Source organism: Oryx dammah, unplaced genomic scaffold (genome assembly GCF_014754425.2).
Source record: "Oryx dammah isolate SB20612 unplaced genomic scaffold, SCBI_Odam_1.1 HiC_scaffold_6, whole genome shotgun sequence".
Lineage (NCBI taxonomy): Eukaryota > Metazoa > Chordata > Mammalia > Artiodactyla > Bovidae > Oryx > Oryx dammah.
In genome coordinates this window covers 5279677-5305976 of record NW_024070190.1, presented here as the reverse complement: position 1 = coordinate 5305976, position 26300 = coordinate 5279677, and the positions used below count along the sequence as shown (strand labels likewise).

The window sequence follows — 26300 nt, the reverse complement described above, 5'->3', positions numbered from 1 at the left end:
CTCAGTTTTATTCATCTTTGTGTTCTTTGCATCCACCTTACTGTCTGGCACCTAGTAGGTACTTTATAGCATTTGTTGAATGAGTGATAAATGTTTAAATTCACTTAAGAAAATACTTGTCAATACAGAAATAATTCCATGACTGTGCATGATAGAGACCCATTGAGGGACATGTTTGTTGGAATTGAATGACTAGAGAGGGAGAAGTACAGATGGTTGTGATCAAAGGAGTTTGGTTTTAAGTCAGAGAACAGAATTTCAGAGTTTAAGATTGAATAACTTAGAAATCTAATGTAAGAGAAATTTGAGTAACACTTGAGTTCTAAGGCATTGCTGGATCATTGGGTGACAAAAATAAAAAAGCAGATTGTTGAGATTAAAAAAAGGTGTAATAATTATGAGAGAAAGATTTTCAGGGTACCGCAATGTGAGTGAGATGACTATGAGTCAATATAGAATATATTCATTATGGAAAAACTGAATAGCTACTACGAGGAAGTGATCAGATAGTAGTAAGATGATGGCAGGGATTGCAAAAATGGATAAATTCTTGATTCAAAGCATCTAGAGTTGTTGGCAAGTTCCAGTATACACAAAAAAGAGTATGCTGGTCTCTTTCACTGGCCCAGGGAGTATCTAGAAAGAGAAAGGAACAGAGCAACCTTTAGGATGAAGTATGGTTCTATACGTTGCTTCACTTTTAAAAATATGCACAGCAAAAAGAAAAAAGAAAAAACTCAAAGGGAAAGAGCAGAAAGAGAAGGAAAAAACAGAGCAGAGCATCCTTTGACCTTGTTAACAAACAAAACTTGGGTCCACTTGTCCTCACACAGTAAAGCCAGTCTACTGACTCTGGGTTGTGTTGAAGGAAAGTGCAGCATTTATTGCAGGATGCCAGGCTGGTGGAATGGGCAGCTCACACTCCAAAGCGTGAGTGTGATGGCTTTCAGGGAAGCCATGAGAAACAGTGGGGGTCGGAGCTGCAGGGTGCATGGTCAGCTCATGCACAGCTGACAGGTTGGTTGGCATCAAGGGGAAGTTTCCAGCATCATCAACCTTCTAGTTTCAAACAGCGTAGAGGCTATGTGCTTGTGGTCTGCAGTTTTCATCTGGTTGGTGTCTGCTTCCTGTGAAAACAACTTAAGAATGCGTGTCAGGTCTTTATATATATCTTTTGGGACCTGGGAGTTTGGTGCTTCAGCCATGTGAAGGATTTGTAGTCTAAAGTGTTACCAGTTTCCCAATTCAGTGCTATTCTTTTTTTATTTTTACATCTTCACATTTCAGAATCATTAACTCTTTTATTAATGTTATTTTTTTACTATGATAAAAGTCACATAATTTACAATTTTAACCATATTTTACTGTACAATTCAGTGGCATTAAGTTCATACAAGTGGTGAAACTCTCACCATCATTCATCTCCCAAATTTTTCACCTTCCTAAGCTGAAATTCTGCCCCATTAAACCCTTAGCTCCCCGTCTCCCCTCTCCACCCCACCCCTAGCCTCTGGCTCCTGACATTTACCAATGTGCTTTTATGAATTTGACTCTTGCTGGTGAATCTATTACTGCAGAGCAGAAGTAGAGACACAGGTGTAGAGAACAAATGTATGGACACCAGCAGCTGTGAGGGGGATTGGAGATAGGGATTGACCTGTGTACATTCCTATGTATGAAGTGGATGGCTGGTGAGGGTCTACTGAATAGCAGAGGTGGAAAAAATACAATCTCTTTTTAGGACATATATTAAGTTAATGTTAAAAATGCATTCAAGTATACATTAGATACAGACAAATACTACTTGATTTCTGATCATTAACTCTTTTAAGACTTAATGGAGGCCTGAGAGATTAAAGCAAAAGCCTTTTTACTTCAGAGAACAGGGACACTGAGGCTGGTAGATGGTTTCAAGCTCAGCCACACAGAGTCCACTGTTTAGTATTCAGTTCAGTCAGTTAAAGGCACAGATCTATTGGTTGCACATCTCTACTTGATATGGTCATTTCCCAATCCAGCTGCTAGTAGCAGATATTTCTCCTTCAAATAGAAGCCTTGTGCTCAGAGAAGGCAGATGGAAAGTCAGGAGTAGGAAGGGTCCTTAGAGAATGCTTCCCTTCACATTCTCACTTTGGAGGGAGAAAATTGAGGCACAAAACCTTGAAATGACTGCTTTGAAATTCTAGAATTAACTTTTATAGCCAAGATGAAAACCAGCTCCCTCATATCCAGGCTTGAAATATTAATATGTTCACTATGTCTGATAGCCTCCTATTTTTTAAGTATCTAAAATATTTTTCACGAAACGAGTTTCTCTACTGTAGAGAGTACAGTACAAGTTTCAGTAAATGCTTCCCTGGGCCCCCCAGAGGAAACAGAACGTTGCTCAGTTTTTAAAATAGAGAGTAACAATAAGTCTCTGCATATATATATGTGTGTGCTCACACAGACTTAATATAAATATATTTCAGTCATGCTGTATTGTCTACTGAGTGCTTCCACCTGCATCATCTTACTTTCTATCTGGGATTGCTGAACACACATGCCCCGCTGCTTGTCAGTCTCCCAACTGTGTTAGTAGCTTCTGTATCAGAATACAAGCAGCAGAGCAGAGCTGGGGGTCTGACAGCTCTCAGCTGCCTTCAGAAAAGGGCAGTGGACAAAACTCAAAATAAACGTGTGTGCAATTAAGTAGAAAGCTGTGAAGTCTTGAGAAGAGTCAGCAAGAGGATGTGTTAATGAAGAAAGCTTACCTTAGTTTAGGTTCCACCAGAAGTAGACTTTGAGACAAGGATTGAAAGGCAAGTTTATTTGCAATTTGAGTGGACGTGAGACAGGTAGAGAGGGTATGTTGATAAAGCAAGTTACACCCATGGGTACTTGAAGCTGTTATTTTTCTGGTGTGAGGAGGAATTCTGCAAACAGCTGCATTAGCATTATCCCACCTGAGAGGCGAGGGAGTTGGAGAATTTGTAACCAGTTTGTCTTCTGTAGTTGAGTGGTGCTGTCTCCTGAGGACGTTAACTGTAGGGCTCCTCTAGCTGCTGCTGGAGTCAGAGCAAATCTTAAAACAAACAAATGCAGACTCTGGCAGTTGGAAGTCAGGCAGCGTTCACCAAATGGAGAAGGTGAGAGTCTGACCAGGGCAGCATCCACTACCCAGGCAACTGCTATTTCATTGTATGATAGAAATAGGCAGCTTTCTTCTTCTTCTTTTTTTAATGTTCTGCATTATCTAAAGTTGACCAATATCACCACTGCATAAAGCCTTATTAGACTGTCTAATCAGTTTATAAGAATATCCACTATGAATTTTTTTGGTGGAGTGTGGGTGAATAAATTAGACAGTGTCACAAACTTCATGTGTGATTCTGTGTCTGAGGGGGATAAATTAGACAACAGATAAATTAGACAATGTCTCAAACTTCATGTGTGATTCTGTGCCTGGGCCAAATTTAATTGAAAAGACAAAAGATTTGTATAAAAAATACTGTTGATTGAGTTGATGTAATCCACTCAGGCTGGGTGTTCCTTTAGACTTTAGAATTTTTTTCAGTCCTTAAGATACTTTTTCAGAAGGTGGTTAAGGACAATCAGCTGGTCAGGAGCTGACTATTTTTTTCTTATTTTTATACAGTCTCTTCCCCCAGATAGTTTTGCAGGGATCAAAGTGGACTTCTTCTGGATTCCTGCTAATTCCTCCTATACTTAGCAAGTGCCATGAATGGTGTTCCTTCTGGGTTTAAGCAGAATAAGGGGCTGAGAGTGGTCCTGAATTTCCAGAGCTTTGCACTAACATACAGTGCAGTTTTTGTTACCTGGAAACATGACAATTTAAAGCGTCCAAAGATGTCACAGCTATTTCTTACAGAGCATAAACCAGTCATTTTTCAAAGGAAAAGCTTTGTAGCTACTGGAATAATTTGTCACAGAAGATTGTGTTTAGGAAACTCCTCCACCTTAATATCTACTTAGGTATAATCAGTTGAGTTAGAAAGAATATGGGCTCACAGGATATTGTATGAGATCCAGTGTTAGGGACATAGATATAGCTAACCTGCTAAAGTGATACTAGCAATCCAAGCAGCACCAGTGATACCAGAGAAAGAGACCATCTTCTAAGAGATAGCCATAGAAAAGGTGTCTTTAGCTCTTGATTGAAAGCTTTTGATTTTGCAGAAAGTCATCTATGTTAAACCCAGGAGATCATGTACCTGAACCATATAAGAAACACTGAATCAGAATCATGGTGATATTGGAGACCTTTTAAAGAAAATCTTCTATGATAGTTATTGGGATCATACATGTTTGACTCTGTAACACCACACGGTAATCATATATTTGCATTCAGAGATTTCACCTAGAGCACATTACAGTGATTGATGTTTTTAATAATGATCTTGGGTCATCAAGATATGTAAATGATGTTTAATGCTGATGGGTCACTAAATATAGGGGAACAGAAACTATATTTTTCAAAGATAGTCACTGTAAATGTTTGAAATCATGTATTAGAAGTTAAAGATTACTAATTTGATAGTTAGCTAAGACTCTTGTCAAAAATTAGTAATTTTTGAATGACACTAAAATTCAGTATACAGCCTACGGTATGTAGTAAAGCATTAAGTTGTAACTGGAAAGGAAAAAGAGGGAAGAGACTGGGGAATCTGGATTTGGAGGGCTTCCTGTATTTTGAATGTGATAAATGAAAAAAGAATCCTCCCAAAGTAAAGTCCAAATGCAAACATAATTCAAATTGCTGGGTTATCCACAATCTATCCTATTTCAGAATGCCTTTCTACAAGCCCGTGTATGGGATTGATGGCAAACTACTTTTCTAGAAAATAGTTCTTGAAACATAAATCTTCAACTGTCTCAGAGAAAAATTACCACTTTGCCACATAGAATTTATTTTATAATCATTTTTCATACTTAACTGTTTAACTGCATAACTTATTTCTAACAATAGGCATTAAAGTGTGAAGGAAAACTGAAAGTGACTAGGCTGACAGCATGCCTGGCTTTTTAAAAAAAAATTAATTTATTTATTTTAATTGGGGTTTAATTAATTTACAATATTGTAGTGGTTTTTGCCATACATTGACATGAATCAGCCATGGGTGTACATGTGTCCCCCATCCTGAAACCCTTTCCCACCTCCCTCCTCATCCCATCCCTCAGGGTTGTCCCAGTGCACAGTGTTTGAGTACCCTGTTTCATGCATCGATCTTGGACTGGTGATCTGTTTCACAAATGGTAATATACATGTTTCAATGCTATTTTCTCAAATCATCCTACCCTTGCCTTCTCCCACAGAGTCCAAAAGTCTGTTCTTTATATCTGTGTCTCTTTTGCTGCCTCACATATAGGGTCATTGTTATCATCTTTCTAAATTCCATATATATGCATTAATATACTGTATTGGTGTTTTTCTTTCTGACTTACTTCACTCTGTATAATAGGCTCCAGTTTCATCCATGTCATTACAACTGATTCAAATGCATTCTTTCTAATAGCTGAGTAATATTTCATTCTGTATGTGTACCACGGCTTTCTTATCCATTTGTCTGCCAATGGACATCTGCTGCTGCTGCTGCTAAGTCACTTTAGTGGTGTTCAACACTGTGTGACCCCATAGACGGCAGCCCACCAGGCTCCACCATCCCTGGGATTCTCCAGGCAAGAACATTGGAGTGGGTTGCCATTTCCTCCTTCTCCAGTGCATGAAAGTGAAAAGGGAAAGTGAAGTCGCTCAGTCGTGTCTGACTCTTAGCGACCCCATGGTGCAGCCTACCAGGTTCCTCCGTCCATGGGATTTTCCAAGCAAGAGTACTGGAGTGGGTTGCCATTGCCTTCTCTGAATGGACATCTAGGTTGCTTCCATGTCCTAGCTATTGTAAACAGTGCTGCGATGAACATTGGGGTACATGTGTCTCTTTCAATTCTGGTTTCTTCAGTGTGTATGCCTAGCAGTGGGATTGTTGGGTCATCATTGGAAGGATTGATGCTGAAGCTGAAACTCTTTTGGCCACCTCATGCGAAGAGTTGACTCATTGGAAAAGACCCTGATGCTGGGAGGGATTGGGGGCAGGTGAAGAAGGGGAGCAACACTGGATGAGATGGCTGGATGGCATCACTGACTCGATGGACATGTGTTTGAGTGAACTCTGGGAGTTGGTGATGGACAGGGAGGCCTGGTGTACTGTGATTCATGAGGTCTCAAAGAGTCGGACACGACTTAGCAACTGAAATGAACTGAACTGAAGGTAGTTTTATTTCCAGTTTTTTTAAGGAATCTCCACACTCTACTCCATAGTAGCTGTACTAGTTTGCATTCTCACCAACAGTGTTAGAGGGTTCCCATTTTTCCACACCCTCTCCAGCATTTTTTGTTTGTAGACTTTTTGATAGCAGCCATTCTGACTGGTGTGAGATAGTACCTCATTGTGGTTTTGATTTGCACTTCTCTGATAATGAGTGATGTTGAGCATCTTTTCATGTGTTTTTTAGCCATCTGTATGTCTTCTTTGGAGAAATGTCTGTTTAGTTCTTTGGCCCATTTTTTATTGGGTTGCTTATTTTTCTGGAATTGAGCTGTAGGAGTTGCTTGTATATTTTTGAGATTAATTCTTTGTCAGTTGATTAATTTGGTATTACTTTCTCCCATTCTGAAGGCTGTCCTTTCACCTTGCTTATAGTTTCCTTCATTGTGCAAAAGCTTTTAATTTTAATTAGGTCCCATTTGTTTATTTTTGCTTTTATTTCCATTACTCTGGGAGGTGGATCATAGTGGATCCTGCTGTGATTTATGTCAGAGAGTGTTTTGCCTATGTTTTCGTCTAGGAGTTTTACAGTTTCTGGTCTTACATTTAGATCTTTAATCCATTTTGAATTTATTTTTGTGTAAGATGTTAGAAAGTGTTCTAGCTTCACTCTTTTACAGACCACTCTTTGACCAGTTTTCCCAGCACCACTTTTTAAAGAGATTGTCTTTTCTCCATTGTATATTCTTGCCTCCTGTGTCAAAGATAAGGTGTCCATAGGTGCATAGATTTATCTCTGGGCTTTCTATTTTGTTCTATTGAGCTATATTTCTTTGTGCCAATATCATACTGTCTTGATGACTGTAGCTTTGTAGTATATTCTCAAGTCAGGCAGGTTGATTCCTCCAATTCCATTCCTCTTTCTCAGGATTGCTTTGGCTATTTGAGGCTTTTTGTATTTCCATACAGATTGTGGAATTATTTGCTCTAATTCTGTGAAAAATACCATTGGTGGCTTGATAGGGATTGCATTGAATCTATAGATTGCTTTGGGCACTTTACTCATTTTTACTATATTGATTCTTTCGATCCATGAACATGGTATATTTCTCCTTCTATTTGTGTCATCTTTGATTTCTTTCATCAATGTTTTATAGTTTTCTATATATAGGTCTTTTGTTTCTTTAGGTAGATTTATTCCTAATTATTTTATTCTTTTTGTTGCAGTGGTGAATGGAATTGTTTCCTTAATTTCTCTTTCTGTTTTCTCATTGTTAGTATATAGGAATGCAAGGGATTTCTGTGTGTTAATTTTATATCCTGCAACTTTACTATATTCATTGATTAGCTCTAGTAATTTTCTGGTGGAGTTTTTAAGGTTTTCTATGTAGAGGATCATGTGAAGAATCTATGTGAGGATCCTCTATGTGAGATCTATGTGAGGAACAGTGAGAGTTTTACTTCTTTTTCAGTCTGGATTCCTTTTAGTTATTTTTCTTCTCTGATTGCTGTGGCTAAAACTTCCAAAACTATGTTGAATAGTATTGTTGAGAATGGGCACCCTTGTCTTGTTCCTGACTTTAGGGGCTTTTATAGAAAGATGGCTTTTGTATGCCAGGTCTTTACACCTCAGAAAGGAGCATATATACCGAAGTGGTCTCCCTAGCCTCTAACTAACCAGCCACCTAAAAATTTAGATGAGCATGTGAAAGGGTGAATTCCCAAGGGCAGGTGGTCAGTTGGCACCTCTTATGGTCACTTCCCTGTCCTTGGAGGATTCTAGTACTCTCCTAAAATTATACTGGCTCCAGCCACCTGGGCTGCTGCTACCCATTTTGCAGCCAAGGGCAAGCAGTTGTCTTACAGCAGCCTTATATTAATACTTGTCCCACCTGTCCTGGGTGCCTGGTCTCCATCCAGGCTGCAGCCACTATCTCCACCAAGTCAAGAGAGCCTTTGTCTCCCAGGAGTTTTTTGGGCAGTTCCTAGAATTCAGGTTTCCATCCTGCCTCCTTAGAATCTCCATAGTTGGTATGAAGATGGGAGTGTTCACTCCTTCTGCTGTTTTTGTTTCTCCCTGCATGTGGTCTTTTAGGGTGGCATTCCATAAAATCCGGGCTTCCCATGTGGCACAGTGGTAAAGAATCTGCCTGCCAGGAGACATAGGAGACATGGGTTCAGTCCCTGGATCTGGAAGACCCCTTGGAGGAGGAAATGGCAGTATTCTTGCCTAGCGAATCCCATGGATGGAGGAGCCTGGTGGGCTACAGTCCATGGGACCACAAAGAACTGGACACAGCTGAACAACTGTGCACTCATCTACTCTACAGAATCCTGGTTAACTAGAGAAATAAAAAAGAGGAAATCTTTTCCTAGAATAGCTGGATAATCCAGGAAGGACTCACTTAATAAAAATTGCTTATTAAAAACAAAATCACAGTGATCTCTACCTTTTACAGGATTGGTTTCTAGTTCTCTTGGATACTGAACTTCTCTCCCATTGCCATGGACAGAAATGAAGCTTCACCTTTTATTTTTATTGAAGTATAGTTGATTTACACATGAGCTTTTCTGTGTTGCTGCTGATCAATGGGTTTTTATTTTTTCCTGAAATTTTCTTCTAATCAGAGTTGTACATTCAGCATTTCTCTACCTTTTCCTATTTTTTAATTTTTATCCTCTGTGTAAAGTGAAACATAGTTTATAATGTTTCCTTACTGGTCCTTTTTATTTCACTTTATTTGTCTTTTATGTTATTTTGTTACAACCATAAAATAACAACAGGTGTTTATATAATAATACTTGGATCCAAGCCCTATTCTAAAAACTTTGCATGTATTATTTCTCACAATTGACCCCAAAGGGTCTTCTGTGTTGGAGTGGCTACCAGTCTGATTCTTTTCACTCCTTCTCTGAAATGGACTGGTGAAAGTTCACCAGTGACCTTGTGCCTACTTGGCACAAGGTAAAATCTCCTGATTAGATTCCTCCTGGTAGGTAAAATTAGACCAAATACAAGACTTCAACTCTGTGGCTTATTTCCAGTTTTTCCATACAGACCCTCAACAAATTTGGTTCAATCTTGGAAAGCCCTGGGCATGAGCCGTGATCAGAAAGTAGGACAGTTAAGTTTGATCCCAGATGGCGCTCTCATAGTTTTAGAAGCCAAGTAACCAACACGTAAGTCTCATGACAAAAGAAAACTGAGCCATTGTACTTCACCTGGAGGAAATACTGGGAAGAGCATGCTCCCCCATCCCAGCACGTGGACGCTTCCAATACCATTAAGTTCTTTCCAGACACTTCATTACATCCTCAAAGATTTTTTCTTGCTCATGAGAATATAAACAATTCAGGAAGTTACAGCCATAAACATTTTAAGGCAAATGGCTCTGGGAGTAGGGTTTATAGCAAGATCGTGTAAAAGCCTTTCACACCGATTCAAGGCGGGTTTTTGCGTGTGTGTGTGTTTGCCTGATATATAGGATTCACTCAGTTTTTTAGTTCCTTTAAAATGAAACTGTTCCATATATACATGTAGATGTAGTGTGTCCTTGGGAGGAGGTGAGTTCAGGATCTTCCAATGCCGACTCTTTGCGACCCCGTGGACTGCAGCACGCCAGGCATGCCAATATCACTACCTTGAACCAGAACCTTGAAATATTTTCTGCTTTAAAAGTTTTGTTTGCTCCTTTCATTGAGTGGACAAAATTTTGGAAGAGAAGAACAGTTGACCCTTGAACATCATGGGGCTCCCGGTTGCTGACTGTCTGTGCTCTTGAAAATCCATGTGTAACTTTACAGTTGGCTCTGTATGTGCAGTTCCACATCCACAGATTAAATCAGCCTGGGATCATGTACCACCGTAGCACACATTTAGTGAACAAAAGCCACACAGAAGTGGACTTGCCAGTTCAAACTGAGTTGTACATACTCCAGCAATAACTCGTACTAACATCCTGATGTGATAACTTTTGATATTTTTTGAAATATATGTATTATTATACCAATAAATATCTTTTACATAGTTGCAATCCTAATATATATCCAGTTTTGTATCTACTCTTGAAAGTTTATATTATACATTTCTGTGTCATTATTAGAAACTTCACAAATCATTTCTATAAAAGTTATTATGTTGCAGAAACCAGTACTCAAGAAACCAAGCACCACACTCAGAGAGTTGGAGAACTCAGGCAGGCCCAGAGGAGTTAACACTCCAAGCTCTGAGCCCCAAACTAAGGGGTTACAGAGTTTTTATAGACAGACTGTAGTGGGCAACACTAGCTGTTACTAGGCTAGGGTTCTCGTGTGCGCAGGAACAGTGGTCAAGATGGGCAGGGGAATGCCTGACCTGGACAGGCATGATTAAGCAGGTGTGCAGGGGCTGGGTGATTGCAAACAGCAGGGCAAGGGTGAGTGAGATAAACTCCAGTTCCTAGGATTGCAAATCCTGACTTTTTGAGACTACATGACCTATGTGATCCAGACTTTGCAAGGGGCAAGGTGAGTTACAGAGGCAAAAGGAGGTAAAATTTTAACTATTCCTCTTCATTCCCTGCTCTTGATGCTTCTGTCACTTGTTGTAGAAAGCATCATCTCATGTTTTGGTAGGATATTCAGAGCTCCCCATCGTTTAGGTGGCTATATTGAGCTATTACCATTTGTAACTTTATGGATTCAATCCGAAAGGTTGTGAACTGGGTAATTGCATTTCGAATACAGGGCCAAACAAGACTGCCACAAAGAACATGAAGAGAGGACTGGCTAAAGGGAGAAGTCACAATGTTCAGCTCCAGATATTGTTCCAGTTACCCCAGGAGTTTGCTAGTTCCTGTCTCCTTTTTATGATCCATTGATATTTTGATAGCCGGATCCTCAAGCTTCCACCATGTGCTGACCAGCCAGCTGCTGGAGTGTGGCTGGAGTAAGGCTGTAGAATCCTTAAGCTTCTGTGGTGTGTTGACTAGTCAGCTCCCAGAGTGACTAGAGCAGGGCTCAGCATCCTTCATGGGTAAGGGTTGTTGTTTTTGGAACCAGCCCTTGAGGAGGTTTTTGGGGTCCTGAACTGCTTTCCAGGTGTCTTCATCACAGGAAGTTGCTGCCTTCTTGACTCTGGTGTGGTGGATCTGAGGGATGACACCCGTAACTTTATCAGCAGTAGGGGTTGTCAGGATGACCGTGTGAGGGCCTGTCCAAACTGGCTGAAGTGGTTCCTTTTTCCAGTCTTTAACCCATACCTCATCTCCTGGCTGATGGGGTGAACCCAGTTGCCCAGTGGAATGGGCAATATGGTGGAAGGCTTCTCCCATTGCCTGGAGGTGTTGGGACATCTCCAGGTCAGCTAGTTGTTGGTGGTCTCCCTTGAGCATTTTTAATCACTGGGGGTGGTCTCCCATATAAGATCTCAAAGGGAGAATAGTCTGAGGATCTTGGAGTTCATTTACGGAGGGCAGTGAGAGTCCACAGAATAAGGCAGCTTGTTCTAGCGCTGTCTAGGTGTTAGCTGGGGGATATTCTTGTCGTACTAGTACTTGGAGAAACAAACTTATCAAGAAAGTTAAAGATATATTGCCCAAAGATTAATAGACCTAGGAAAGCTGCTGATGTGCTAGCTAGGAGAACCAGGTCCAGACACTGGTTTGCGATATTAGTGTTTCTCTAGGTATGAGAAGATGCAAGAATTTGGACTCATACAAATCTTTACCTGAAAACATCTGACTATCTGAAGGCCTGTTTTTCTGGATTTTCCCAGAGCACAGAGTGCCTTATTTCTTGTTTCCACCCTGAACTCCTTTCAAGGGGGTGTTGAAGGTCAGCATCTTGTAGTGGTTATGACTTAATCTTTGTAGAGGTAGCTGGCAAGGGCTAACTTCCAGTCAGCAGGGCCCCTTTATGGCCACATATTTGACCATGTTTGGGGGCATTTCATGGTCATTGTGTCCCGTGGTGCTGGGAAGGCTCTTTCTCAGGTCTAACAAAGATTCCATTGACAGGCCACTCAATGTGTTGTCACTAGACCAGGCCTTTTAAGTAGCAAAAGTCTCTGGACCATACCTGTCTTACTAACCTCTTGGTCCAGGAAAATATTTCCTCTTGTTGCTTCTTCCCATATCTAGAGTTACATTATTATAATTATTGATCTCATATGGAACTGCATATCAGCATTTTATCACAGGCTCAGTCACACATTTGGTAACATAAGATATAATCTTCTGAAACAAGCTACATAGAAAATAATATAGCTAGCAGTCATAAGTAAGTTCACAAGCAAGAATTTAAGTTAAGAACTTTCATTGAGTATAGCCTGGTATACCCCAGGTCATCTGTCTCCATTAAATGATTATAGCCAAGTGTTAATCTCCTGGTTGTACATCATGGAGCATCTGACCTTTATCCAAAGACTAAGATAAGCTTTAGAAACAATCTTAAGAGTGTTCTTTTTAATAACGTAATTAAACCTTTTAACAATATAGCATAACAAGAAACTATCTCACAAGTGAGTCTTAGTAAGCACAGACCTTAATTAACAAAACTAGAACTTAATATTTAGTGAAACATAATTTTTTCTTTTTTTGAAGAACTCACTGTGAGGGTATTAACAGTGTAGCCAGGTAAGGCTTTAACCCATCAACTAAAAATGAGGTGTGTCAGGGAGCTGGGAAAAGCCAAGCAGCTATCTTGGATTTTCCATAGCCCTGGCTCTTTGATTTTCAGCTGTTGTTTATCCATTTTTAATTTCCTGATTTAAGAGCACACTATCGCCATGTTTTAATCAAGATAGCAAAAGTCTAACCATATGGGGTTATTTTTTGTAGAAGCAGAATGAGCTTTGTCTACATGTACCATAATCTTAAATAATGTTTATTACTTTACCAAAGAAACAAAAAGACTTTAAAACATATATATCACTTAAAGGCAAAGAAATTCATAATCTGTTATCGAAAGCTGTATTTTAAGAAAACTTTGTTCTCTAAACAGAAAGAAGACCAAATTCCAGCCTGGTACGAGCTTACAGTTAATAACAAAATTTGTTTATCTGTTTAATCTTAGAAAGTCTTTTCCACAAATCTTGAAGAACTAGCAGTATTCTTCTAAAGGCATGAGAGTAAAACCATAGAAGGCATATTTAGAATCTGATTCTATTGCAATTGACAAAGAAACCTGGTCATAACACTTTAATATGATAACTAGAATTATAAGTGACCATATTTTATCAGGGCACATCAGATCTATATGAATTTCACATAATTTTAGAATATCTATAGTAGTAACATCAACCGTACAGCATAACCTGAAAAGATTTTTCATTCCTTTATCAGTACTTCCCATGTAATTTAACATGTTCAATGAACCCAGGTAGCTTAATAGCTCTTTGGGATGTCTCAGGGGCCCTCTGAAGCATCCCAAAGTTAGCTAGAAGTCAAGTTATTTAGGAAGTTTTGTCGGTAAATACCAAAAGAGTTTATAACAGTCACATAGGATCATATAAGTTACTGTGAAATAATAGTTATTTACTTAGCCAAAGTTAACAAAAGATTTCAAAGGTAAATATAGAACAGAGCAATTAAGAGGTAAAAAAAACTTAAATCTATTATTAAAAGCATTCAACATCTGAAGAAAGTATGTCCTCTTTTAACAGAGAGGCCGAATTTAGGTTTTTGCACCATCTTACTTTAAACTCATTTAGGTAAGCTTAATTAAATTTATTTTAAACTTGGTCAGTCCTAACCATGTACAAAACTTTTTCAGGGTTCACCTTCCACAAACCTTTTAATCACTTTCTGTAACAACCACCTGTAAGTCAGACCTACTTTCTTTTCCCTTTATTAAATGTGATTTTATTTTTTATATCTTCTTTATTAAAAACATACATCCTACTTTCTTTTTTTTTTTAAATTTATTTATTTATTTTTAATTTTTACTTTACAATTCTATATTGGTTTTGGCATAGATTGACATGAATCCACCACAGGTGTACATGTGTTCCCAAACATGAGCCCCCCTCCCACCCCCCTCCCCACAACATCTCTCTGGGTCATCCCCGCGCGTCAGCCCCAAGCGTGTCATATCCTGCATCAGACATAGACTGGCATTTCGATTCTTACATGATATTATACATGTTTCCATGCCATTCTCCCAAATCATCACACCCTCTCCCTCTCCCTCTGAGTCCGAAAGTCCACTATACACATCTGTGTCTTTTTTGCTGTCCTGCATACAGGGTCATCATTGCCATCTTCCTAAATTCCATATATATGTGTTAGTATACTGTATTGGTGTTTTTCTTTCTGGCTCACTTCACTCTGTATAATCGGCTCCAGTTTCATCCATCTCATCAGAACTGATTCAAATGTATTCTTTTTAATGGCTGAGTAATACTCCATTGTGTATATGTACCACAGCTTTCTTATCCATTCATCTACTGATGGACATCTAGGTTGTTTCCATGTCCTGGCTATTATAAACAATGCTGCAATGAACATTGGGGTACATGTGTCTCTTTCAATTCTGGTTTTCTCTGTGTGTATGCCCAACAGTGGGATTGCTGGGTCATAAGGCTTAGATCAGCAAACAAACATTAATACTAGTATTTAATATTGACTATTTCCCAATTCACTTGAATTTGAAATTTATTTAGGTTAATTTTTCTTGTATTTAGAATTGTTTGATTTATAAGTGCTTATTTTTCTTTAGGCCAATTAAATTAGAACTCATTTACAACTTCAACAATACTATCAGAAAAAAGACATATACCAAGACATACATAAATCCAGACAGACAGACTGACAGAGATCTTATAGTTTTCTGTTTGAGATTTAAAATATCTTTTTGAAACCCCCCCTTCCCCCCCCCCCCTTTATGTTCTAATTTGCCCAAGGATGAGGTCTCAGGCAAAGCTGGCTGTGTATTTCAAGGACATGGAAAGGGTTAACTTCAAGCTTTTCCCTGGGCAGGTCTTTTTCAAGCTAGTTGTTTTTAATTGCATATGCAAGAAGAATTGGTTTTGCAGTTTCCAAAAAGAAAAAAATTCTCTCACTCCATTCAATTAGCAATCAGGCACTCACAATCATTCAGAGGTTATCACAATGCCTCCCTTCTCCTGAGTCCCCAGGTTTCCTTAACTGTTGCACCCTTCCTGGGAGCCCCAAGGAGGTGATCAGTCATGATGCCTCCCTTCTCCTGAGTCCCCAGGTCTCCCTATCTGATGCTCCCTTCCTGTGAGCCCCAAGGAGGTGATCAGTCCTTGGGGTAGGTTCCTGCTTGGGAACTCACCTTATCTTGCTTGGACCCTGGGGCCTCACCTTATCCTGTGGCCATTCCTGGTGAGTTGGTCCATCCCTCCACTGAGTCCAGTTGGGGCACAGCTGTTTGGAGAGTCAGAACACTGGTCCAAAAGAGACCCTGAATACCATCAGGCGGGGCCCCTCCTTGTTTGTCTCAGGGTTCCTTCACTCCAGCCAGGCTGAGCCACCAGTTGGGCTGCTCAAGGGGCCGACATGGTTGGAATCTCGCTGGGGCCTCCAGAAATGTTGCAGAAACCAGTACTGGAGAAGCTAAGCACCACACTCGGAGAGTTGGAGAATTCAGGTTTATTACACCGGCAGGCCCAGAGGAGTTCACAAGCTCTGAGCCCCGAACAAAGGGATTATGGAGTTTTCATAGACATACTGTAGTGGGCAACACTAGTTGTTTTAAACTAAGGGGTTTAAACTAAGGCTGGTTTAAACTAAGGGGTTTTTGCACGTGCAGGAACAGTGGTCAAGATGGGGAGGGTGATGCCTGGCCTGGACAGGCATGATTAAGCAGGTTTGCAGGGGCTGGGCGATTGCAAAGAGCAGGACAAGGGTGAGTGAGATAAACTCCAGTTCCTCATATTGCAAGTCTCCACTTTCTGAGACTACATGACCTACGTGATCCAAACTTTGAGTTACAGAGGCAAAAGGAGGTAAAATTTTAACTCTTCCTCATCAATTAAATTTATAAAATAAAATTTTTGTCTTATTTGGGTTTTTTTTTTTTTTTAACACTGTGTAGAGCGACTTCACTTTCACTTTTCACTTTCATGCCTTGGAGAAGGAAATGGCAACCCACTCCAGTGTTCTTGCCTGGAGAATCCCAGGGATGGGGAAGCCTGGTGGGCTGCCGTCTGTGGGGTCACACAGAGTCGGACACGACTGAAGCGACTTAGCAGCAGCAGCAGCATACTCATAATTCTTTCATTCAGATAATTCTGTTATAATCTACCAAGATTTCAAGTTTTTCTTTGAGAAGCTCACCATAAATTTTATGTGGTATTGCCATTCCTGGGTTTTATTCAGTGAATTTAAAATTTAAATGTTAAATCATCTTTAGTCAACTGTTGCCATTATAATGTTAAGCATTGTTTCTCTTATTTTTTACACAGGCTTTTGAGGCATATATCAGTATGATTTATATAGATGCATAATGCTGTCAGTCTTGCTAGTCTTGACTTTTTGAAAATTATTCTTTTGGTGTTTCTAATTTGTTTTCCTTTAGGAATTTATTATTATAAAACAAAAAACAGTTTACCTGCATTTTATTCCAACATTTGAAATGAAAAACTGTTTTCTTCCATTTTGTATTTTCAGAATCAGAGGTTTTGACTTAAAAAATAATGACAACCTAGAAGTTGAGTTATGTTTTGTTTTGTGGGAATTTGTAGGACTTCAGGCCTGGGAGACAGCATCTCAAGTAACTCTGAGAAAAGTGCTCCTAGGAGGCAGGGGGAGGAGCCAGGTTATATAAAAGTTTTACAACAAAGGGCAGGCAGTCTGAACATTAAAATATTATTGTTAATTAAAGAAAACCAGATATACCAACTTAAGGAATTTATAGCTTTTCTATATATGGGAAGGTGCAAGAGTCTGGGCTAATGAAATCATTCCTTTGATATGTAACCTCACCTATCTGGGTTTTTCACATCCTGAGCTCCCTTGGGGCTCACCTTAGGGAGTGGCTACAGCCTGATGGCTGTTGTATCACAGATATTCTTCTCCTTCCTGAGTGCCCTTAGGGCTCACCAGCTAATCTTGGAGGGCTGGAATTGCTGATGACTATGATATCCTTATTTATTGGTATGGCAGGAAAATTTTCATTTCTCAGTGGCAGTTAGTTCTTTTCAACTGTTTGCTTATTTGTTGGATCTGATATGGCTCCATTGGAAAAAAAAAATTGATAACTTAAAACTCTGAAAACCCATTAAAATAGGTTGAACATGAGAAAAATCAGAGATTTCTTTTCACATTGCTATTCTTATATTTTTGATACGTGTTGTTCTTTCCAAAAATTTAGTCTTTAATCTTTTCTGATATACTTAGGTGTGTAAATGCTGTTGGCTTTCATGAATGTTTATTTACAGAAATAATTGTTTTTTAAAAATCTTCTAACTTTTTTTCTTAATAATTACATTTTATATCAGAGATTGATAAACTTTTTATGTAAAAGGCCAGATAGTAAATATTTTAGGCTCTGGGATCACAGGGCTTTGTTGCTGTAGCCACTCAACTCTGCCTTTTTAGTGCAAAGGCACCCTTTGTATTATTTGATGTTTCTCATGCTTTGGAAACTAAGAAACATTTTCTACTGTAAACATCCAGGAGAGTGATTGAGCTCCATTGGTTAGGCTGCACTGCTGCAGAGTCATACTTTTAGTGCCAAGAAGATGTGTCAATGAATGGATGTGTATACACAGTACAACTTTATTTATAAATATAGGCAGCCATGTGCTCTATAGTAATATGAAATAGGAATAAAACAAAAAACATCAGAATGACATATGACATCAGGATGACTAATCTATTAAAAATGCTTTTCCCTTTCTGTTATTTTAGTTTCTTTGTGCTTGGAATAAAGGAGTTTATTTTATTGCTTACTTTTTTAATAGCAAAAATAACTTCCATAACTTTATATAAAAATCTCTTTAATTTATTCATTAGTCTATTGTACGATTATTTTCTAGTCTCTTTGATTTTCAACTGGCATGGATTTTGGGGATACAACAACAGATATTGAACCACACCAAAAATTAATTTAACCTTTTTGGGTATTTTTTTTTCACTGAATTTACATTTATATGTTTTGAAGAATTAAGTCAATGGTGAAGAAATTAGCATTAACAGCCCTTGTAATGGATTGGGGTTCAGATCAAGTGTCATTTGTGACAATTATAGTGAAAAACTTCTATACAGTTTGTACACCTGAGTACTTTACATTTCTGTTCTGAGAAAGTGACCTCCATTAGAAACGAATAAACCTTTCTACAAGGTTCCTTTGAGATCCTTCTTAGTACTAGGTAGTGCTCAGACAGTGATCACATGTTCTAAATGTTATGTTTAATTGCTGCAAATGAACTACATTCTCACTGTTGACAAGGCAGCCTTGCTTTGAAAGTATAAATACACATGGACACATTTAGCTTTGCAATTTCACACTAAAATTTCTGATAATGAGATTTATTTCTTATTTCTGTTTTAAACTGTAAGAAAATGTATATTCTATTTTGTCCTCTCTGATGATTAATGCCCCAAAATATCACCCTTCTTATTCAGGTTTTATATACTGTATTTTTCTTTTTGTGTAATCTTGTATATTTCTCTTGTTCTGTAAACCAAGAAACAATCTCCAGAAGAATGGAGAACAATCTCCATGGGTTAGATGCATTAGTGCAGAGTTATGCTTTTAGCGTCTGAAATCTTCCTAAACTGGCCATAATCTACCTCTTCCACCTCCTACTGGCTTTGTACCTCAGGCACATCAGCTCTGCCCAGCATTCAAGACTTCAGTCAGCCCATGTTTCCTGTCTGGAAGATGGTCATGTATGAGTTCTCTGTGGCCCCACTTAAATGTTACTTTCTTTCATTTCTCTGTATGCAGAGTTAATTGCTTACTAAGCTGCACACTGTATATTTGCCTTGTTCTTTATTTGTTATCATATTTGGTTATCAGCCCTGCCTCCCAGACACTGGCTGTCCCTTATCACAGATATTTGGAGACAAACACATTGAGTGCATAATTATACTACATTCAGTCAACACCTCAAGAAACACATAGAGAAGAGGAAAGTCACTGATCATTGTAGACTAGTTAATCATATTTTCCCCCTTTCTTTATTTTCTGTTTAGGTATTCTTGAAGTTTTACACTGTGTGTTAGTAGAAAGTCCAGAAGCTCTAAATATTATTAAAGAAGGCCATATAAAATCCATTATCTCACTTTTAGACAAGCATGGAAGAAATCACAAGGTAAGTGAACCACTTTATTGCCTGAAATGAATTCTGGAATAATTTCAAACATACTCTTTCAAAAGATAATTTTTAAAAGATGTGTCACATTTTTAATGGTTTTCACTTTTTAATGTCAATCAGATAATACTGTGTAGAGCTTATGCATAGCAGCAGTGGGAGAATGGAGCAGTTCTCAGTTTGTGGAAAATAAGTGGACACATTGCTGTCGTGTTTAAAGTGACTGGGTCAGAGGTACCTGGAGGGAATGTGTTTCTGTTTGTGGAAATTACTGCTGCTGCTTGAAGCTGAAGAGGGAATGAGAGCCAGCTGAAAGGGATTTCACTTTTCAGGTTCTGGATGTCCTATGCTCTCTCTGTGTTTGCCATGGGGTAGCGGTCCGTTCTAACCAGCATCTCATCTGTGACAATCTTCTGCCAGGAAGAGACCTGTTATTGCAGACACGCCTTGTGAACCATGTGAGCAGGTAGGTTCAGTTAGACCATGTTACCAAATTGATTGTATAACAAGAATTCAGATATCCAAAATACAATAAATTCCACAAATCAGTGAAACTACATTTCCAGTTAGATCTACTTTCTAAGGTGTCAGACATTCATTGGGTACTCTGTTCCAGCCACAATGCCAGATTCTTTATAAGCATTCTACACTGTTTGTGTGTGCATGAAGTATTACTATTATCCGTGTTGTATAAATTAAAATTTTTGAACTGAAAATGAGACTCGAATCTAATTCCAGAGATTGAGCTCTTAACCACCATGTTATAATGCCTTCCATATTGAATATAATTAAGAAGACATTCTGTGTGATGGCAATGAGTTTGATATACTTAGCATAGTGTTTAGCAGCTATCCAGGAAACACTTGCTACTTCACCATGTTTCAAACAAAAATGTGGAGTTTATTATGTATTTCTCCTCTGTGTTTTTTTTTTAACACAAATATATTGTGTGTGTGTTTTTTTAAGATTGACTTGAGACTTCTTTTATTGTTCTTTCTATACTAGACCTGTTGTTAATGAATGGTATTCCTGAGACTTTCTCTAATCCCTCATGTTAATTTAGGGTTAGGATCCCTTCATAAAATGCAATTAAAATATAACTAACTAGAGACTCTTCACAGCGAGACATAAAGAATAACAAAGATGATTTGTCACTTTGGTTCCTTCACTTAAGGCTATGACTTGCATCAGCCTCAAACCCTGTATGACAGAAAAGCTTACCTTAGGAAAATGTCTATATGTCCTGGATTAATAATAACTCCATTAATTTTGGGGCCTGATGCTACCCTGAGCGTCTCCCCTTAAATATGGTTTATGATGTAAAAATAGGTTGAAGAACAGTTAAGAAAAAATGTAGTAGACTGTTGAGTGATGTAACCAAATTTTCCCAAAAGCAAACATAAGTCACTGAATATTAACTGTAAGATTGGGTTGTTAGAGTAGACTCCAATGATTGTTTCAATAATTTGTTGCACTTAAGGAAACATTGGGTTGCCCAAAAAAGTCAATAAGGTTTTTCTGTACAATGTTTTGGAAACCCAAACAAACTTCTTGGTCAGTGGAATGTACCTTTGAGAAGCAGGACTAATTCAGGATAGCATGATGTAATAAATCGAGACAATGAAAGGTTTATTTGGATTTTCTCACATGCTGTTCCCATCTCTTCAAAGCATGAGACCCAATATTTTTCTGGGTGTCAGTGAAGGATCCGCACAGTATAAGAAGTGGTATTATGAGTTGATGGTGGACCACACTGAGCCGTTCGTGACTGCTGAAGCCACTCACCTGCGAGTGGGCTGGGCTTCCACAGAGGGGTACTCACCCTACCCTGGAGGGGGTGAAGAGTGGGGTGGAAATGGTGTTGGAGATGACCTCTTCTCCTACGGGTTTGATGGCCTTCACCTCTGGTCAGGTAAGTACCGTCCATTTTCCTTCATAGTATTCTTGAAGGAAATCTTTTGCCCTTCCTGTACATTTCCATAACCTATTTGTGTTGCTCATGTCAGATACATTGATTTCAAAAATGCAACACTAAAGTGATGAAAGAGGTAAGTCAAAAGCAAAATTTCACTAGAGGAAAAAGAAAACTCTTACAATACATCTCCAAAAGGCTTCATTGTGTATGAATGATATATATCAGAAGTGGCGTTCTGATTCACGAATTGAATGCAAAAACTTAAATGTTTCCTACTTGCTTTAGTTGGTATGTGCCACACTTTAGCTTCCAGTATAAACAGGAACCAAAAAAAAAAATCCTGGAAAATAATCATAATAAAAAGACTAAGTTTCATCTCTTGGTTGATAGTTTAATGTCAGGAATGGGTAATTTATTAACTGTATTATGAGGAAACAGTCCAAAATCAAATGATGTGTTGTTTCAGAAGTGTGGAGTTGTTAAAAAATAAATGTGTAGCTCATTTCACTAGCTAACAACCCTAAGCTTTAGTGATTGAACATATATTAAAAATTAGTAATATATAAAAATATATTCTTTTCTGATTTATTAAAATGATTTGATTGGCTCTGTTTAAAAGTTTAGCTTTTAATTATATAGATACTAGATTTCATCTGGATTCTGCAGACTTATGCTTATATTCATAAAGCTGCATTTAGAATGAATCCAAACTGGTTTTATAACACATTTAACCTATAGAAGGGGGCTCCTGGGTGGTGCTAGTGGTAAAGACTGTTGCCGACACAGGAGACTCGAGAGATGCACGTTCGATCCCTTGGTTGGGAAGGTCACCTGGGTAGTAAATGGCAACCTGCTCTAGTATTCTTGCCTGGAAAACTCTGGACAGAGGAGCTAGTGGACTACAGTCCATGGGATCACAGAGTTGGACGTGACTGAGAACACACAACCTACAGAAAATATGCAGAGGTTTCTTACATTACAAAAAGTTAAACTTTACCTCTTATGGGCAAATCAAATGATATTCATTTATTAGTAATGTATAAATCATAAATTATGAAAAGATATTTTAATTTAAATTGAATTAAAGCCTATGAGTCTGTGGTAAGGGGGTTTATAAATGAAAGCACTCTATATTTGTGTTGAACAGAAATGTTTACTAAATCTTCCCTTTATTCAGTGCCAACAGCTCAGCAGCCTGGAAGAGATGAGCTGTATTTTGGATATTTTGTCTAACCTGTGGGCCACTGGTTGCGGCCCAGGCTACATCTTAAACACTGTGTACTGTGCTGGTCAGAAAGAGACACAATGCTCATTCCAAAATTTTTCTACTGACCAAAAAGGCAAAGAGCCCTAACTTCAGAAGGCCTGACACATAAAATAGAATTAAAGTCTGTTTTATAATACATTCCCACTATTATCCTTTAGAGGTCATCCTCTCTCTGTACTTTCACATATCACTGCACACAGAACGGGTCTTCAGGTGGATGAATGAAACAGGTTCACTTGCTTTCTCATTACATAGAATTTAGGGGAAAACAAAACCTGACTCTGTTTTTATTTTCTTTTAATGCTGCATTGCATCTAATTTCAGCCACATAACGTCACTTCACTAAATGGTGAAGTTTGCATTTAGTTTGAAGCTTTTTCTATCAATACAGGGAAGAACCCAGAGCTTCTGGCATTGGACTGTGTCCATTATGCCTTTTATGACTAAGAACCTGTTAAACAGAATGGTAAGAGCAACAAAAATATTCTGTGAATCTATCACAGAAAGGAGGATAGGTTGTGGAATTTCAGGAGAAAGTCATCTTGAAAATTTAATTTATATCAAGAGAACATACTTGACCGTTTTTCCAAATGGCAAGAGAATATGTGCTCTACCATGCCTGTAGTTGATAGCTGTGTTCTCTTAAGCCACTGGGATTGCTTGTTAATTTTAGATTCATGATCAATAAAGGCAGATCTAAATTAATTGGCTTCTGACTGAGTTACCATGGTTAAATTCATTTAAAGTTGCATAATCGTCTTAGGTTCATTCTCCTATTCCTTTTCTTTCTAACAGTTGAGGTAGAATTTAAAGTGTTAAGGATCTGTGATTTCTGGAGGCTGAGGGGGCCGGGGGTGGGAAACACTTAGCTTTTTGTGATTGGAGAGTAGAGTTGTTCCTTGGTACCAGAGTTTGGTTCATCAGCAAAAGTTTTGGTCTCTGTTTTTGTTTCTTCTTCCCACCTTAAACCTGGCACGGCATTGCTCTGTTCCTCTTCGAGGAATAATGATTCTGTTTCTAGCATCCGCATCTTCTGTATATTAGGGTCAATAGTGTGAAAAAAATCTCGGTGCTTTTGAAGAATTTAGGTATAACAGAATGAAGGAATGTCAGAGAATAGTATAGGAAGGAAAGGTAAGGATTCTCTCATAGGACCTGTGAAAAGCCCACTGCTATCTTCCTTTCTGGCTAATGTAGCAAATAGGAATGTAGTTCTCATCTTGATTGGATACACCCGTTAAGTCATAAATGCAACTGGGAACGCTTCCTAGCAGATTCAGCAATGTCAGTACCACTGAAACCATGGGCTTAGGTTGGTTGCTAGTGATCTTTCCTCTCTAACCTAATTGTTTCAGGCGTTACAAAACAGTTTACCTTGGGGGCTTTTAGATAGTCCTTAGTTTTAGCATACTCATTGCTCAGACTGAACAATATACTTGGATTATAGTAAATATCTGTTGACTGCTTCCCAGGTGGCTCAGTGGTAAAGAATCTACCAGGTAATCTTGGGAAGATTACCTGGAGAGGAAATGTCTACCCACTCTAATATTCTTGCCTGGGAAATCCCATGGGCAGAGGAGCTTGGTGACTATAGTCCATGGGCTTGCAAATGATTCGGACATGACTTAAAGACTAAACAGCAACAAATACTTGTATAACCACATTATCGGCTACAGATTTTGATACAGACAGGAATACAGACCTTTGTCTGTGAGTTCTGTTGCTTTTTGCATGATTTTCTTAAACAATTCCCTTTATTATATCTAGGAAATTCTAGAGGGGCCACTTCATAATGAATTTACTACTTGCAAATTTGAATATTGGTAAGATTAAAAATGTACATATTTTATAATGTAGATCTGCCCTACTGTTGGCATTTCAACATATTGTTGGTGAAAATCTGGACATGCTAGAAATTTTAAATAGGTATTATTGAAAAATACTGTATGTTTACATTTGTGAGCATGTGTGTTTGAGATAATCTTATCTTCTTGTTTTCTAGTTTTCTCATAGGACTCATAGGCCAAGAAGTTCTGACATAGTCAAGAATGAGTGTAGATCATAGGTTGGCCAGGGCAAGAAATGACATTTACCCAGTATCATTTTCATGGCTCAACTTGTATCCTGCTGTTTCCTACTTAAGAAGCCAACCAAGGTCTTGTAGGAAATAAATTATAGAACAGAAACGAACCAATTGATGTGTATTGTCTCTCAACCATCAATGCACACATGATCATATTTTCTGTTTTCTTCAGTATCCTTTTATGTTTTTATTTTAGAAAATAAAGGGAATTTAATCTTTGAGATGGGGGGCTGAAGTGAATACCTTCCATGTCTGAGACTCTGTTCTTGTATAACATTAATTTAATCATCATAACAACTCTGCAAGGCAATGGCATTTGGTTTACAAGAAATCAAGGCTTATAGAGGTTAAGTAATTTGCTGATGGTAAAGTAGATATTTGACTTCAAGCCTTTCCCTAGAGGTTTTCCCCTGACATCATTATGTTATCAACTCTAAGATGATATCTGTATCAAATACCGTCCATCTGCATGCAAAATTTTCTGCATATCAGAAGGTCCATTTTACAATAAAAGTAGCATTGCTCCTAATAAAAAGCAACAGTTCTTTTTTAATTAAAGATCTGACATATAACGTGAATATGTATTCAAGATTTATTCTAGGCCAGTACTATTCATTGTCACTGCCTATTCAAATCTCTGACTTGATCTCTGACGATGATTTTCTCTGAGATAAAAAGACATCGTCCTCCTTAAATGTGTTTCCCCACAGGTTGTATTGCCCGGACTGTCAGCTCACCAAACCAGCATCTCTTGAGAACTGATGATGTCATCAGTTGCTGTTTAGATCTAAGTGCCCCAAGCATCTCCTTCCGAATTAATGGACAACCTGTTCAAGGCATGTTTGAGAATTTCAACATTGATGGCCTCTTCTTTCCAGTTGTCAGTTTCTCTGCAGGAATCAAGTTAGTATCACTGTTTTTTAGTCTGTTTGCTTTCTCATTTCCCATTCTTTAACAGAAGACTGCACTGCCATCACGCTTGCTTCACTAACCTGCTCTCCTGGGCATCCGTCTACAGGGCATTTTTGCCCTGTAGCAAAATGTTCCTTGAAGCAACAAGCAACCTGTTCCTTGAAGGTTGGAGATAAGATTAATTCAAGAGGGGAATCTCAGGAGGCTGAGTGCTTTGTCCATATATCCAGCCATTTAAATAACTCAGTCTAATATCTCTTACTCTATCCAGCGTCTAGAAATATTTCCAGTCCACTTAAGTTCACTTTTTTCTTTACTAAGGGTAAATACACAATGTTGGATTAAAAATGTCACTAATTTTTTCATATTTATTTTCATTCATTTTTCTTTTCATTATATTCTGGACTCCAAATCCCCTCATTTCTAGAGAAATGACACATTTTTGGGTGATCAGGTCAAGATGACTCCTTTACTTGTCACCCTCTACTTGTTATACTTGTAAATAATCTGCTTATGATTAGCTGGGTCAAGGTGGTTTTCTCTAACCCTTTGCTTTTTTGCTACTACCAGAAGGAAAGAGTAATTGAAATGATAAT

The 26300-nt window shown here is 38.4% G+C and overlaps 1 protein-coding gene across 1 annotated transcript in view; it reads left to right on the top strand.

Annotated features, from left to right (window-relative positions):
• The window catches only part of LOC120865404 (ryanodine receptor 2-like), an 803227-nt gene that overhangs the window by 429723 nt on the left and 347204 nt on the right, over window positions 1-26300 (top strand). Inside the window, exons 18-21 of the mRNA XM_040242681.1 lie at window positions 19409-19527; window positions 19860-19993; window positions 21198-21439; window positions 25503-25695. Of these exons, the coding sequence (XP_040098615.1) occupies window positions 19409-19527; window positions 19860-19993; window positions 21198-21439; window positions 25503-25695 (688 nt within the window). The remainder of the gene's footprint in view (window positions 1-19408; window positions 19528-19859; window positions 19994-21197; window positions 21440-25502; window positions 25696-26300) is intronic.